Source organism: Ips typographus, linkage group LG6 (genome assembly GCF_016097725.1).
Source record: "Ips typographus isolate SLU linkage group LG6, UJ_Ityp_2.0, whole genome shotgun sequence".
Classification (NCBI taxonomy): domain Eukaryota; kingdom Metazoa; phylum Arthropoda; class Insecta; order Coleoptera; family Curculionidae; genus Ips; species Ips typographus.
This window is the reverse complement of record NC_138427.1, coordinates 10023517-10035664: the sequence shown is the minus strand read 5'-3', so window position 1 is coordinate 10035664 and position 12148 is coordinate 10023517. Positions and strand designations below refer to the sequence as shown.

The following is a 12148-nucleotide window of genomic DNA, read 5'->3' as shown; positions in this document are numbered from 1 at the left end:
TCTTCTGTTTGGCTAATAGTTGCGCTATTGAGTACTTGGTCGTACCCGAAAAAAAGGCGGTAGTTTTTACGATCAAAACCCCTGCCCCGAGTGCACTTATAGCCGAATGTCTATCTAGACTAGGCAAAATGTTAGAGGGAATTGGCCGGGTCAATTTCCACTCTAGTACTGCACATTATGGGTGTCTCAGATTATATGTTTGTGTGTTTGTTAGGTGCGCTGCCTGGTAAGTACCGCACTTTTTTTCATTTTTCTGGTCTCAGGTACTTTCCCTTAATGATTCGGTTACTGTGACCCGGTGGCACGTTAATACATGAGAATTGTGTAAGAGGTGATTTTGTGTTTACTTTCCAATTTATCTCATTAAATTTAATTTAACTATAATTAATATTTCAGTTGGTAATGATGCGCTTTATCATCAAACGTGGGTTATAGTTATTTAAGCAAATCATCAAAATACACTCATCTCTTTAAAAATATTTAAGCATTATCTGCTTTTAGTTCTTTGACCCAAAAGTGCAATACATTCTGCATATTAAATTACTATTATGTATATTAAAAATGTGTAAATTACCAGTAATTGCAATTTAACACCTTTTCCATGCATCACTGATCATTGTGTTTCAATTTCCCATTATTGCATCCTCGATGGGAACCTGTACGAAACTAACACTTCCTCATGCATAATGAATTTTGCTATTACGAAGATGTTACGATTATTGAGCAACTCTATATAATTCCAGATACACTTTTTTTTCGTATTTAGGGCCACCCAGTATCTCATTGGACAATGCCAATCTGCAACTCTATCCAATTAACAAAAACAAATGTCATCATATCGATCCGGTACGGGATATTTCGTTTCAGCTCTATACGAGGTTAGTAATTATAGAGTTTTACAAACATGTTTTAATTAGCGTTTTACTGGTGTTTTGTATCTAATTTAATTATCTGTGATTGGCTTGGATTTTTGGAATAAGATATTCTAACCACTTTTGAGCATTATAATGATTTAGAGACGTCCTATATTTATTAATCAAATTAGGAGAATATTAAAACAGGCAGCTTAAATTTAAGTTAAATGTTGTCAGCATGTTTTTACCCCCAAAAGTACCTGAAATTATAGTTTTATGTTAAAATTAAATTCATGGACTAGTTCAGAAAATTTGAGCTTCCATTTTTAAAATTAAGGTTTCAAGCTTGCAAGTAATTGGCCTTCTAAGGTCACGTGACTATTGGGTATTATCTTGTTTATAATAATTTTAACACTAAGCTTAAACAATTTTTTTATTATTTTACGTCATAATTGAGAAAGAGTCATAGTGTGACCATTGTTGCAGTGTTGCAAAGTGTGATCAAAGTCACATGACGTGTCTCTTACGATTCCAGCTTTTGCAGCTGTCCAACTTTAATTTGCCAAATTTCCAGCGTTGAAACGAAATTTTAAGGATCACGTGATTTTTGACAGGTTTCAAAAGCGATTTTTAAGCTAAATTTTCAATTCTTGTTTGAAAGCATTTTGAGCTTCAAAATGTCACATGACTCTTTTGCACGGTGCAGAGTTTTTGATACAAAAATGTTAAAAATTGATTCTTAGTTAAATTTAGTCTTTTGGCGCCATTTTTTCAAGTGACTAGCAGTTTACAGGATTTACTTTTTGTATTTTAAATTTGATTACAAAACAGTTTTTAGCTTGTGGGTTTTTACAGTCACGTGACCATTGTTCAAGGAATAGCTAATTTTAGCTTAAAATTGTCTACTTAAATTAGAACGACCAACAATAATCGAATTTGATTGAGTCTGATACAAATATAATTTGAAAAAACTCTTTTTTCTTCCTTGGTATACAAATTTGTAAAATGCACTTTCCTATTCCTTTTACAGTAGTTAGAACTTCCATTATAAGGCTTCTATAGGATATTATGTTATGAATGCCAAACCTACAACCGCCATTATAGGCTCTGAATAGGGTTAGCAGTGAAAAATACTCACTAGGAAAGGTCACATTCTAATTGCCAGTGAAAAAGAAATGTTAGGGTCGAATTATGACAGTAAACCCGGTAGCTTTTAATTGAGTAAACTTTCAACGAGACAATTAAGTTTTCCAATAGCAATTATTGTTGACTGGCATTTTGCTGTTAATAATTTAGAGAGTGAACGAATTAAACGTACATAACTCGAAAAAACAAAAATGTTTTGGGTGCGGAGCTACAAAACAAACATGCAAATATGAGTTGTTTGGCATAATCAAGGCAAATGTGTCATTTGATTTGTATCAGTGCGTTATTGATTGTGCATGATTGAAAAGCCTTGACCTACCATAATTAGTTTTATATCATTAGATAAATTTGTTTGAAAGTTAATATTAAAAGTAGAACAAATTATCATTTATGATTTTTTTTTGGCTATTTGGCTTAATAGCCTCTGGTTCTAATTTGCCCTAAAGCACATTAGAATTTAATGTAGGTCAGGTACTTACAGCTTTGATACGTAAGTCATTGTTTCCACAGGCACAATCCTTTAATGCCCACACCTTTGAGGATAGATGATGACGAGGCTTTAGCCAACTCTCATTTCAACTTTTCAGAACCAACAATATTTTTCTTCCACGCTTTTTTCGAATCCTACCAGTTGATTCCGGCCACCTACATACGAACCGGTAAGTTTTAAATAATAATAGTTAATAAATTATTTCTGACGCCTTTCACGAAATGTGTATAATCAACATTTCTGCAAATATAGTGTCGTAAGACCAGCGAAAAAGTCAAAACCTACTTTCAAATATTGCTAGTATCAGTATCCATTGGGCGTTGGTTTAGACTGGTATCAGTTAGAATTGTAAATGACAAAAATTGATTTTTTTAGACAGAAATGTTTGGTACTGACCTACCTCTACCAACAAAAGCGAGTCTTACAAACCGCATAATATGCATCTGAGCGAAAGTTGGCCGACATTGACCGTTCTTGACATAGAAAATCTTTAATAACATAATATATTAGATATTACATGTTTAATAACCGTGTAATTAACATTTTACAATTGAAGAAAAGTGCTTTCAATATATAGGCCGATATACACGTTACATACTTTTTGTATTACACAATTTAGTGATCTCATGTATAAGATATAGCCGGGACAGTTTATGTGTTGAAACTGTGTATAATATGCACGAATTCTTGGGGTTTTAATTATTTAATTACATTTAGAAATTTGAATTGCCCTATGGCCAAATTTTGCAAGTGTTTTACAACTAAAATATGTCTAAAAAACTAAAACTAAATTCTTCTTATTCTATTTTTTTCTTGTAGCCTACACTAGACGGGGTGATCACAATATAATTCTGCTGAATGCACCCAGATTGGAAGCAGGTCCTTGGTACTACACAGCGGCTCAAAATACTAGAGTGGTAGGCGAGTACTCTGCCCAATTCATCGATTATTTAGTATCTCGAGGACTCTATCTACCCAGTTTGCATTTGGCCGGGCTCAGTTTAGGGGCGCAAATGGCTGGAGTTTGCGGACAAAATGTGAAAAGTGGAAGAATTCGTCGAATTACTGGTTAGTTCATGATTTATGGTTAAAAAAACAACTAAACCGAAAATCAAACAAAATTGTGATGACATAACAGACTTGTTTGTCATTTTAATTTCATTTAAATATTCTATAATACAAAAGCTACACTTTTGAACTTGGTTAAGTTAAAATCAAACTGAATTCCTTAATGAAAAATACAGTTAGTTTCAATTCAGTTCATTTAGCTTTTAGAAGCACTTAGTTTTTCATCAAACGACTTAAATATAGTTAAATAGCTTGAGAATGCAATTTTATTTTAATTAGCTTTTATAAACTGATTCGAAATATTTCGTTTCACTAAATGAACTGCTTTAAAGTAATATTATATTGAATGGCAAGCTTTAAATATTATGTTTCCTAAAAGCATGAGATTTGTGTATGTAAAACTGGATTTAGAGTTTTTAACAAGGATTTTGATTGTCGTGCAAAGCAAGTCAAAAATCAAGCTTAAACCTTCCTTAAATCCCTACACGAGACACTCAATCCTGAAAGGATTGCAACCCATCAGAGCTTTTACGTATAAAGGGGAAAATGTGTCTTTGAGGGAAAAAACATTATTTTTCCGCAAAGTAATCTATTCCATTACAGACGACCCTCTTTAAAGTTTTAAGCAGATCAATTTTTCTGCGACCGATAGATATAGCTATTTTGAACGTTCCAATGCTTCCTGCTAGGATATGTGTGTGTAAGCGGGGTTTTTAGTCAAATTTTTATTTCACCTTCTAAATAATACATAAAAACAGTCGATCATCGTAGGGTTGGATCCTGCCGGACCACTTTTTACGAAATGGCCTAAAAGTCTGAAATTGGACGCCGGCGACGCCGAATTCGTCGACGTCATTCACACCGACGCCGGAATTTTTGGGTACCCACGTCAAATTGGTCACGTGGACTTTTGGCCCAATCGAGGCATTGCGCCACAACCCGGATGTAATTTTAAGGAAGTGAAAAGAAGAAACCCAGATGCTTTACTAGAATATGGTTAGTTGGTTTTGTATGGTAGAACGTAAATTATTCTTCTGTGGTAGCTTTTTGTAGTCATTGGAGGTCCTATCAATTTTTCGGAGAGTCTGTAGTAGATCCGCATGCTTTCCAAGGTGCGGTAAACTGCGAAAGTTGGGGAGACTACGAAAAAGGCGCGTGCAACCAAGAAAATTCCTTTACCACACCTATGGGGCTTTACGTGGACCCCCGGTAAGCGTGATTTAACACCCATTGAATTATATGTAAAATTGTTTTTTTCAGGGCGCGAGGTAATTTTTATATTAGAACCAATCCGGAGTCACCTTACTCAAAAACCTAACTAAAATATAAATTTGAGGTCTTAGATTATTTAGTTTTACTTACTTCACTGTATTATGTTTACGTGTAAGCTTATTTTCCTTATTTAGTTCCTTTAGCACACTATGTTTTCTGTTACTTCCTAAGACCATTTAATAAGAAATTATTGTACATTTTGTATTATATTACATAAAATTTATATGATTAGTATTATGTTACCATAAAGTTTTTTGTATTAGTCTGTGTGTTTGTTGTATTATTTTACCAATCCAAAATACCAAGTTTTTAGTTCATTGGGCAGGGAGTTGTACAGTTTGATGCTGTTATTGATGTAGCTCTTGTCGGTTAAGGTAAGTCTGTGTTTTGGGTTAATAAGTTTTCACCGTGTCTTGTGGTATAATGATGTCTGCTGCTTACTGTTGCAAATTCTGATATTGTGGATTTTACATGTGCCAAACATTGGTATATGTTGTATGGCTCTGCAGCTGTCCAAGGACTCTAGTTTGCCCATAATTCTTATGGCTTTTTTTGTAACAGAAAAACCTTTTGCCAGTCTGTCGAATTTCCCCAGAATAATAGGCCATATGATAGTTTGAACTGGAAAAGATGTATGCTGCCAGGAGACTTCTATTGGAGTGGTGTGTGAGATTCTGCGGAGGAGAAATAGGGTCGAAGAGAGGCTTGATGTCAGCAAAATAGGTTTTTAGTTTCCTAAGAGTGGCGGCAGAGCAGTGGAGCTGAGCAGTGTTACAATGATGGCATAATGATGGTCAAGAAGGGTTGTGTCATCTGCATATTGAACCTCTGTCAGATTTGAGAGATGGGAAGGTAGTTCATTTACATACAAGATGAATAATAGGGGATCGATTATAGACCCCTGCGGGACACTGAGATAGATAAGAGATACGGAGAGATATAGAGATCTGGATAGATAAGAGATACGGCCTCTGGTAGGGAATTTTAGAGATAGGAGTTCGTATAAATCTTACAAAACCGCCACTTACCTAGTTATTTTTAAAAATTCCTCGCTATTTAGCACTTTTAGGCGCTTAATTTAAACACAAACAAGACAAAAAAAGTAAAAACGTATTTTTTATGAAATCGAAAATGTATATATGCAAAACGACCAACAATTAACATTTAGAAACCATAGTAAAATTAATAATAAGTTTTATATTATTATAATTATTATTAACTATTAACATTAACATGTCAGATACTTTCAAGTTGATAAGTGTAATATTTAAATTAAACATTAACATTTACTAATTAAGTACTTTACCTATTTTTTTAAAATAAATACTGTCATTTACTTGCATGGTGATAAAACACTTAAGTAAACAAGGTTCTTCCAACAATTAGGGTGTATGAATTTTCAGTACCGCATTAGTTCACCTTGTACCTCTTATCATCTAAAACCGTTAGAGATAATCAATTTTTAATGGTTAATAGTTTTTTTCTCACTTGGTATATTAAATAAAAATTGCGGTTTCGTGCTTTTTGAGCGGGTAATCTAAATGTATGCTTGGGCAATAAGCAGCCACACGGTTTATTGACCATAGTTCTGATTAGCGTTCATTTTTTTTACTTCTACCACTAATTTTGCCATACACTTTTGGATTTTAATTATCAATGTTTGCGTTAGTTTAATTTGTTGCACCAGAAACAATTATAGTATGAATGCTAGTGTGTCGGTGTTTTGTTTCCTGGCCAATTTACCAGGTAAGTCTGTGTTTTGTTTGTCAAAAATTTCAGTGTTTAGGTGACAATTTTAAATGCATTTACTACAGGTCCTCCACTGGTTCACTGGCAAAATTTCTCCCTACAATTATGGAGCGTTAACAGAAGATTGTGCCCCAAATTTGACCCTTACAGAGACACAGTGTTTCACTTGTATACACGGTACTAAAATTAAATTAAAAAGAAAAAATAAAGTACAACTAAGAAATATTGTAGGGATGATCCGGATACTTCCAAAATAATCACTCCAGACGATGATGCTTCCTTGACACGATCTGGAATCGACTTTTTTTACAAAACTATAATATTTTTCCACGGTTTTGTGGAGTCTTATCAGTCTGACGATGCCCAGTCCATCAAAAACGGTTTAACTCATACTAACCAGACTGTAATATCAAACTTCTAACAAAATCACATTTTAGCATATTTACAACAAGGAGTCTACAACGTAATTTTAGTACAAAACGAAAGACTGTTAGCTGGTTTGGACTATTTCACTGCGGCCCAAAATTGCAAACCGATTGCTCGTTATTCGGCCAATTTCATTGACTATTTAGTCACAAAGGGCTTAAGACTGCAAGATTTACATGTGATAGGTTTAAGTTTAGGTGGGCAAATAGCGGGAATGACCGGCCAGTATGTAAAAAGTGGTAAACTACCTAGAATAACAGGTTAGTAATTTGAAAGTATTGAAAAAACAGCGCTGTAGTGTTATGAAATTTTAGCTTTGGATCCTGCAGGACCGCTTTTCAACAAAAATCCTGTGGACGAACGTCTGGATCCAAGTGATGCGGACTTTGTTGACGTAATTTACAGCAATTCCGGAGTTTTTGGCATGAAATACGGAGTTGGACACTTGAATTTCTGGCCTAATGGTGGCACCAAACAACCTGGTTGTACTTTACCTGAAATTATAGCACGATATGGATTTGCAGTAAACTGGATGGGTTGGTTGCCTAATTGATTGACATATTTAATTTCAAATTTAATGAAACCAAAATTTGCAGTTTTCTGTAATCACTTTAGGTCTTACCAGCTCTACGTTGAATCAATTTTAACTCCCAAATTGATGCCGGCCAAAAAATGTGATAGTTATTTGTTTTACAAGCTGGGATCTTGTAAAAACAACGATATTGCCTATTTAGGTTATTTAGCTGATTCCAGGTTAGTTAGTTCACAATTTATTAACTGTGGCTTAAACATTTTTAAATTTTTCAGGAATAAAGGAAATTACTACTTGGATACTGGCTCTACAGGGATCTACATTTAATGTAGTTAGGTCATTTGTATATATGTACAGAGTTAGAAAATTAAAGTGTTTCAAAAAAGCAGCTTGGTGATTAGTATTTATTACTTTATATGGTGTGAGGTTTGGTAAAAATCAGCTTTCAGCTTGCTGTTTTTCTTTCACCAATCACAAACTACAAACGTATGGGAATATTGAAAAAGATACACCATCACACAAGGGTTGTAAACTGGCCTTACTGTTTGAGTATCAAGGTTAAATTATTCACAATTTCAATGTCGTGTGCAGAGAGTTTGGGAGACGCTGATTGTTGAAATTCCCAACGGTAAGACACCTGCATCCAAACTTTCTCGGTAGTTAGGCCCAATGGAGTTTGCAGTAAGTTGTGCCAGTTCGGTTTCAGTTCCTTTGTCAAAAGCTAGAAATGTCCATTTACAAGCTGTTGCTTTATAGTAGGTGCGAAATGGACTAACCTGATCGAAAGGGCGATAACCGATATGGAACATTTGATGGAGCAAGGGCACTGAGGGCCGCAGGACTTTATTAGGTTTATCCAATACTGGTTTTTCGCTTACGCCTAGTTTGTTATACAGCCATTCGCTGTTGCATTTTATAAAATGCCAGATTATCTGTAAAAGAAGTTTTGTTAGTTCACAAGAATTATTTTATACAGTGGCCAAAACCTTTAAACTTCTTTTACCTTGCGTAGTCATCAAAAGGTCACTAACAATAATCTCCAGCATTTGCTGACTTTGCTCTATATTTTTAGATCCGGCGTTAACAAAAATTGAGGAATCTTTCTGGTATTCACCGCAATGTTTCAGAAATTCTTCAATTTGGTCTGTGTGTTTGTTATCTTCATCTAGGATTTCACGCTTACAAAATACAGTTTAATCGTGATTGTGTTAAGGAAATACCAATACTGCATAAAGCTTCTGCAGCGGCAAGAGCTGCACTACCTGTAGACACTATACTCCCTCTATTAGTCGATAAAGTGCTAGTTCTACGAGGTAATTCTTGCAATTGTTCAGTTTGATCTTGGAATTTGACTTCTTTTTGGTCTATCAAATTTTCTGACTTGGCTAAAATAAAACTCCAGAATCTAAATTCAGTCAAAAAACGATAACTTACCTACTAAACTAGAATATAAAGCGCTAATCAAAATCTGCATCAAAACTGAATTACTCACAGGTGTAACATCGCCCGGGATTACTTCTTGGAAAATATTTGCAATTCGTATTAAAGACGAGTCTAGAAAAGCGAAAATCCGGAAATTAATTAACCTGATCGGACGTTTATCCGGACTTACCCAGCATATCCCAATATTGATTGAAACATGCCACAATCAAAGACATGGCCTGATACATCGTTGCTCCAGTTTGTAAAGCATTGGTTACCGTTTCCTCCACAACCGGCAATATTGGACAAACTAAATTTATTACGGCCTCGTACCATGGAGAACGGATTTGATTCCAAACCTGACGGTAAACTAGTTAAATGGATAATTGAATCGTTTATTTTAGTGAAGTATTAAGTATAGAAGTAGAGATCTCTAGAGTCTAGATCATGTACCACAGAAGTATAAAAAGCTGTTGGCCCCACGCAACACAGATAAAGAAAAAGCTTATTTTAATGAATATCACTGATCTGACAACACCGTTTTTTAGGTTAACCAGACAATATAAAATCGACCCTTAAATTGAATAATTACGTGACGTCTCTCGAAACATTTAGCCCATTCGGGTCGACTGGTAATGGCGACCACAAAAATGTTTTTCAATTCGTCCTCGTCACCGACGTGCAGCAAAATCTGCGAAACTGCAGCTATCAGTTCGTAATAATGGAAATTGGTCAGCGTAGTGGTTTTCGTTTCGACGTTTCGACAGCTACCATCACCAGGACACAAAAAATTGCCACAATCCGCCGTTTGGTTGGTTGTTTTCTTCAATTCAATGTCGGTGGTTGTCATGAATTCGTTTAGCAGTAAACGAAGGATTTTTTGAAGGTTACTGCACAACACCTTAAAAAGTTTCAGTTTAGACAAGCTTTCAGATTACTGCTTTTTCTGGATCAATTACAAACAACAAAATTCTACTCAAATGCCTTATAGAGGTATTAAAATACCTTTAATAACAGAGCCCAATTAGCTTGCGGTTGGGCCAACAAAACCATCATTTCTAATCCCAGCCATCCCGCACTACACGTTTGATCCGGCGTAAAGTTTTCAAAAAAATGGGGCAAAGCAAAGGTAATCCAAGCGGCGGGACCCTCGAGCTTTTGATGAAATAAAAGTGCATTAACTGTACCTTTTTTGAACACCTGAAAGTCGCTTTTACCGGATTTGCGCCCTTTTCAATTTTTGGCCGGACTTACTTTATGTAAAGTGTCTAGGGTGGCTCCTCTCAGCAACAAACAAGAGTACAATTCTTGGCATTTTACGTGGATGTCTCTAAGAATTTTGCTTTTAATTGTGTGTAGATTTCCCGTTAAGTCATTAGCCGAATCGCAGATTGACGGTAATAACTGGGCGACGCATAAAAGTAAGTTGCTCACGTCAACCAAAAGCAAATCAGTCCTTGCTTCAGTTGGTAGACTCTTTAAGTTGAACATTAGAAGTTGGTTAATAAAATTAAAGGAGGAAATACTTGAGTGTATCGGACAGTAAGGATGGTAAGTGATTCGTTTAGCATTCCGGAGAAAACTCGTTGAGCCATTTTCGGTGGCACCGTAGTCCATAAATCCTCTTTAGTACCTCAAAGTGTAAGATTCGAATGATTGATCAGGAGAAACTTAATATCTCACACCTACCCTGCATGTATAACCACCACATTTGAATTATATAAGATCCACGTTCGGATTCGAAGAAGGGCTTTTCGTTTTCCCAATCTAGACAGTCAGCATCTTGGAGAATGTACAAAGAAAGCAGACGACAGTGCAGATCTAGTAAACGTTCGGCGAGCGCTTCACACATGTCATTGTATTTTTTGTATCCTGTACCCAAAAATGTAGTTGAAAACTTTGTGAATAGTAGTGAATGTTTAGTGGACCTGTTTGTAAAGGTTCCATGGAAGGTGATTTGCTATCCTTCATTTGGATGTAGAACCAGAGAAAGTTTTTTAATAAAGCCGCAGCTCCAATAGTACCTACAAAATAGAGTCTAGTGTTAAATAACGGAACCACTGGAACCAGTTTTAACTGTTTTACAACTCGATGGTTAATATTCATTCATACTTGCAAAATAATCGTACAACAGGAACAGGCAGAGGAAGTCAAGGATATGTAGTACTTATACAACACTCCCGACAAAGATAAAAATAATTTTGTAAGTGACATGTCAGTCGTTCAAAGCGGATGTGACGTAATCTAGAACACAAGACATCAATCAGGTCATGTGACAAAGTTTCATCTATCTTTGTCGGAAACATTGATTTAAGTTCACATTTTGTGATTGGTCAAGAAAAGCAGCTGTCAGCATCACTAACTATGAACAGTCCTGTTGAGAACAATCAGTACATACCTGTGAGTACTGTTAGGTCAGCATGATCTAAAGCCTCTTGAGTCAATACGTGCAAGTGTTCTGAAACCCCCCCCCCAAAATGCTTTTATTACTTTTTTACAGTCAAAAAACACGAACCTAACAATTGATCAGCCGATTTACTTAAATTTGAGATAAATTTTGAAGGATCTGAGGTTCGGACAATTCCGCCGCATGCTCCGGAAGTGTCGCTATTGTCGCGATTTTCTTTGACCACTCTTTGAAACAGTCCTGCAACAAGTGGAGTAGCCAAAATCCACTGAAATTACAAAACTCGAACCTGAGGGTTTTCTGTAAGCGGCCACATATTCCTCCTCCCACCATACGGCCAGTTTTACCGCAGCAAATGAAGCCGACCTGGGAAAATCTAATTTCCCACCTATTATACCCGGGCATATAGTTTCCTGTAACACCGACTGTTTGGCCTAGAAAGCGATCAGATTATTGGCAAATTTGCGCTATGACGACTCTCTGTAAAAAAACTTCGTAAAACCTACCTTGTAATATTCCATATCCCGTTGAATTAAAATATTTACTTTATCCATTAAATTTCCATCTTCCATTACCTCCATTTTCGGAGGAATTAAAAATATAAATCGCTCTTATACGGAACAACAATGTGCGCTAAAAGCTTTATTCGGACCTAAAATATATCGACCAAACAAAATGTGCGTTGTTCACGCGGGGCACTTTGCATGAAAAGGGCTTTGTTGTTACGGAAATTAAAACATTTTTTTGATATTCACGGTATTTTTATTAAAATCCGGCCATGA

The 12148-nt window shown here is 35.6% G+C and overlaps 3 protein-coding genes across 6 annotated transcripts; 2 read left to right on the top strand and 1 right to left on the bottom strand.

The window, feature by feature from the left end:
* The first annotated feature begins 64 nt into the window (after positions 1–64).
* Positions 65–5092, top strand: LOC145731010 (lipase member H-like). Its single transcript, XM_081982573.1, has 7 exons — positions 65–226; positions 767–878; positions 2511–2659; positions 3310–3558; positions 4330–4554; positions 4602–4767; positions 4819–5092. Exons 1-7 carry the CDS (start codon positions 178–180, stop codon positions 4874–4876), a joined length of 1008 nt encoding a protein of 335 aa, XP_081838699.1. The 5' UTR covers positions 65–177; the 3' UTR covers positions 4877–5092.
* A 1051-nt stretch (positions 5093–6143) lies between these two features.
* On the top strand, positions 6144–7926 carry LOC145731012 (lipase member H-like). Of its 3 annotated transcripts, none has more exons than XR_014178725.1 (7): positions 6146–6576; positions 6645–6756; positions 6811–6959; positions 7017–7265; positions 7320–7541; positions 7621–7758; positions 7813–7926. XR_014178725.1 is itself a non-coding variant. In XM_081982576.1 (7 exons), exons 1-7 carry the CDS (start codon positions 6531–6533, stop codon positions 7862–7864), a joined length of 987 nt encoding a protein of 328 aa, XP_081838702.1. In that variant the 5' UTR covers positions 6152–6530; the 3' UTR covers positions 7865–7926. The 3 variants fall into 3 exon arrangements, 2 of the variants coding, with proteins under 2 accessions (XP_081838703.1, XP_081838702.1); XM_081982576.1 differs by having other exon boundaries at positions 6152–6576; positions 7602–7758; XM_081982577.1 differs by lacking the exon at positions 7813–7926 and having other exon boundaries at positions 6144–6576; positions 7621–7759.
* LOC145730995 (uncharacterized) lies at positions 7925–12147 on the bottom strand. Of its 2 annotated transcripts, none has more exons than XM_081982544.1 (16): positions 11873–12139; positions 11656–11800; positions 11475–11606; positions 11358–11417; positions 10888–10983; positions 10649–10831; positions 10486–10592; positions 10214–10435; positions 9965–10159; positions 9552–9860; positions 9150–9318; positions 8972–9091; positions 8758–8922; positions 8524–8702; positions 8314–8469; positions 7925–8258 (listed from the first exon to the last, which is right to left on the bottom strand). In XM_081982544.1, exons 1-16 carry the CDS (start codon positions 11945–11947, stop codon positions 8076–8078), a joined length of 2496 nt encoding a protein of 831 aa, XP_081838670.1. In that variant the 5' UTR covers positions 11948–12139; the 3' UTR covers positions 7925–8075. The 2 variants fall into 2 exon arrangements, 1 of the variants encoding a protein (XP_081838670.1); XR_014178724.1 differs by having other exon boundaries at positions 8118–8258; positions 8541–8702; positions 11873–12147.
* Between the last annotated feature and the right edge of the window lies 1 nt (position 12148).

Excerpts from the sequence above, each read along its gene's own strand:
- LOC145731010 (XM_081982573.1), top strand. The coding sequence starts at position 178 with ATGGGTGTCTCAGATTATATGTTTGTGTGTTTGTTAGGTGCGCTGCCT. Across the intron at positions 227-766 it reads TTTGTTAGGTGCGCTGCCTG|GGCCACCCAGTATCTCATTG; the intron begins GTAAGTACCGCA and ends TTTCGTATTTAG. Across the intron at positions 2,660-3,309 it reads GGCCACCTACATACGAACCG|CCTACACTAGACGGGGTGAT; the intron begins GTAAGTTTTAAA and ends TTTTTCTTGTAG.
- LOC145731012 (XM_081982576.1), top strand. The coding sequence starts at position 6,531 with ATGAATGCTAGTGTGTCGGTGTTTTGTTTCCTGGCCAATTTACCAG. Across the intron at positions 7,542-7,601 it reads ATTTGCAGTAAACTGGATGG|TTTTCTGTAATCACTTTAGG; the intron begins GTTGGTTGCCTA and ends CAAAATTTGCAG. Across the intron at positions 7,759-7,812 it reads GGTTATTTAGCTGATTCCAG|GAATAAAGGAAATTACTACT; the intron begins GTTAGTTAGTTC and ends TAAATTTTTCAG.
- LOC145730995 (XM_081982544.1), bottom strand. The coding sequence starts at position 11,947 with ATGGAGGTAATGGAAGATGGAAATTTAATGGATAAAGTAAATATTTTA. Across the intron at positions 10,593-10,648 it reads GTGGTGGTTATACATGCAGG|GTACTAAAGAGGATTTATGG; the intron begins GTAGGTGTGAGA and ends TTACACTTTGAG. Across the intron at positions 9,319-9,551 it reads AATGTTTCGAGAGACGTCAC|GTTTGGAATCAAATCCGTTC; the intron begins GTAATTATTCAA and ends GTTTACCGTCAG.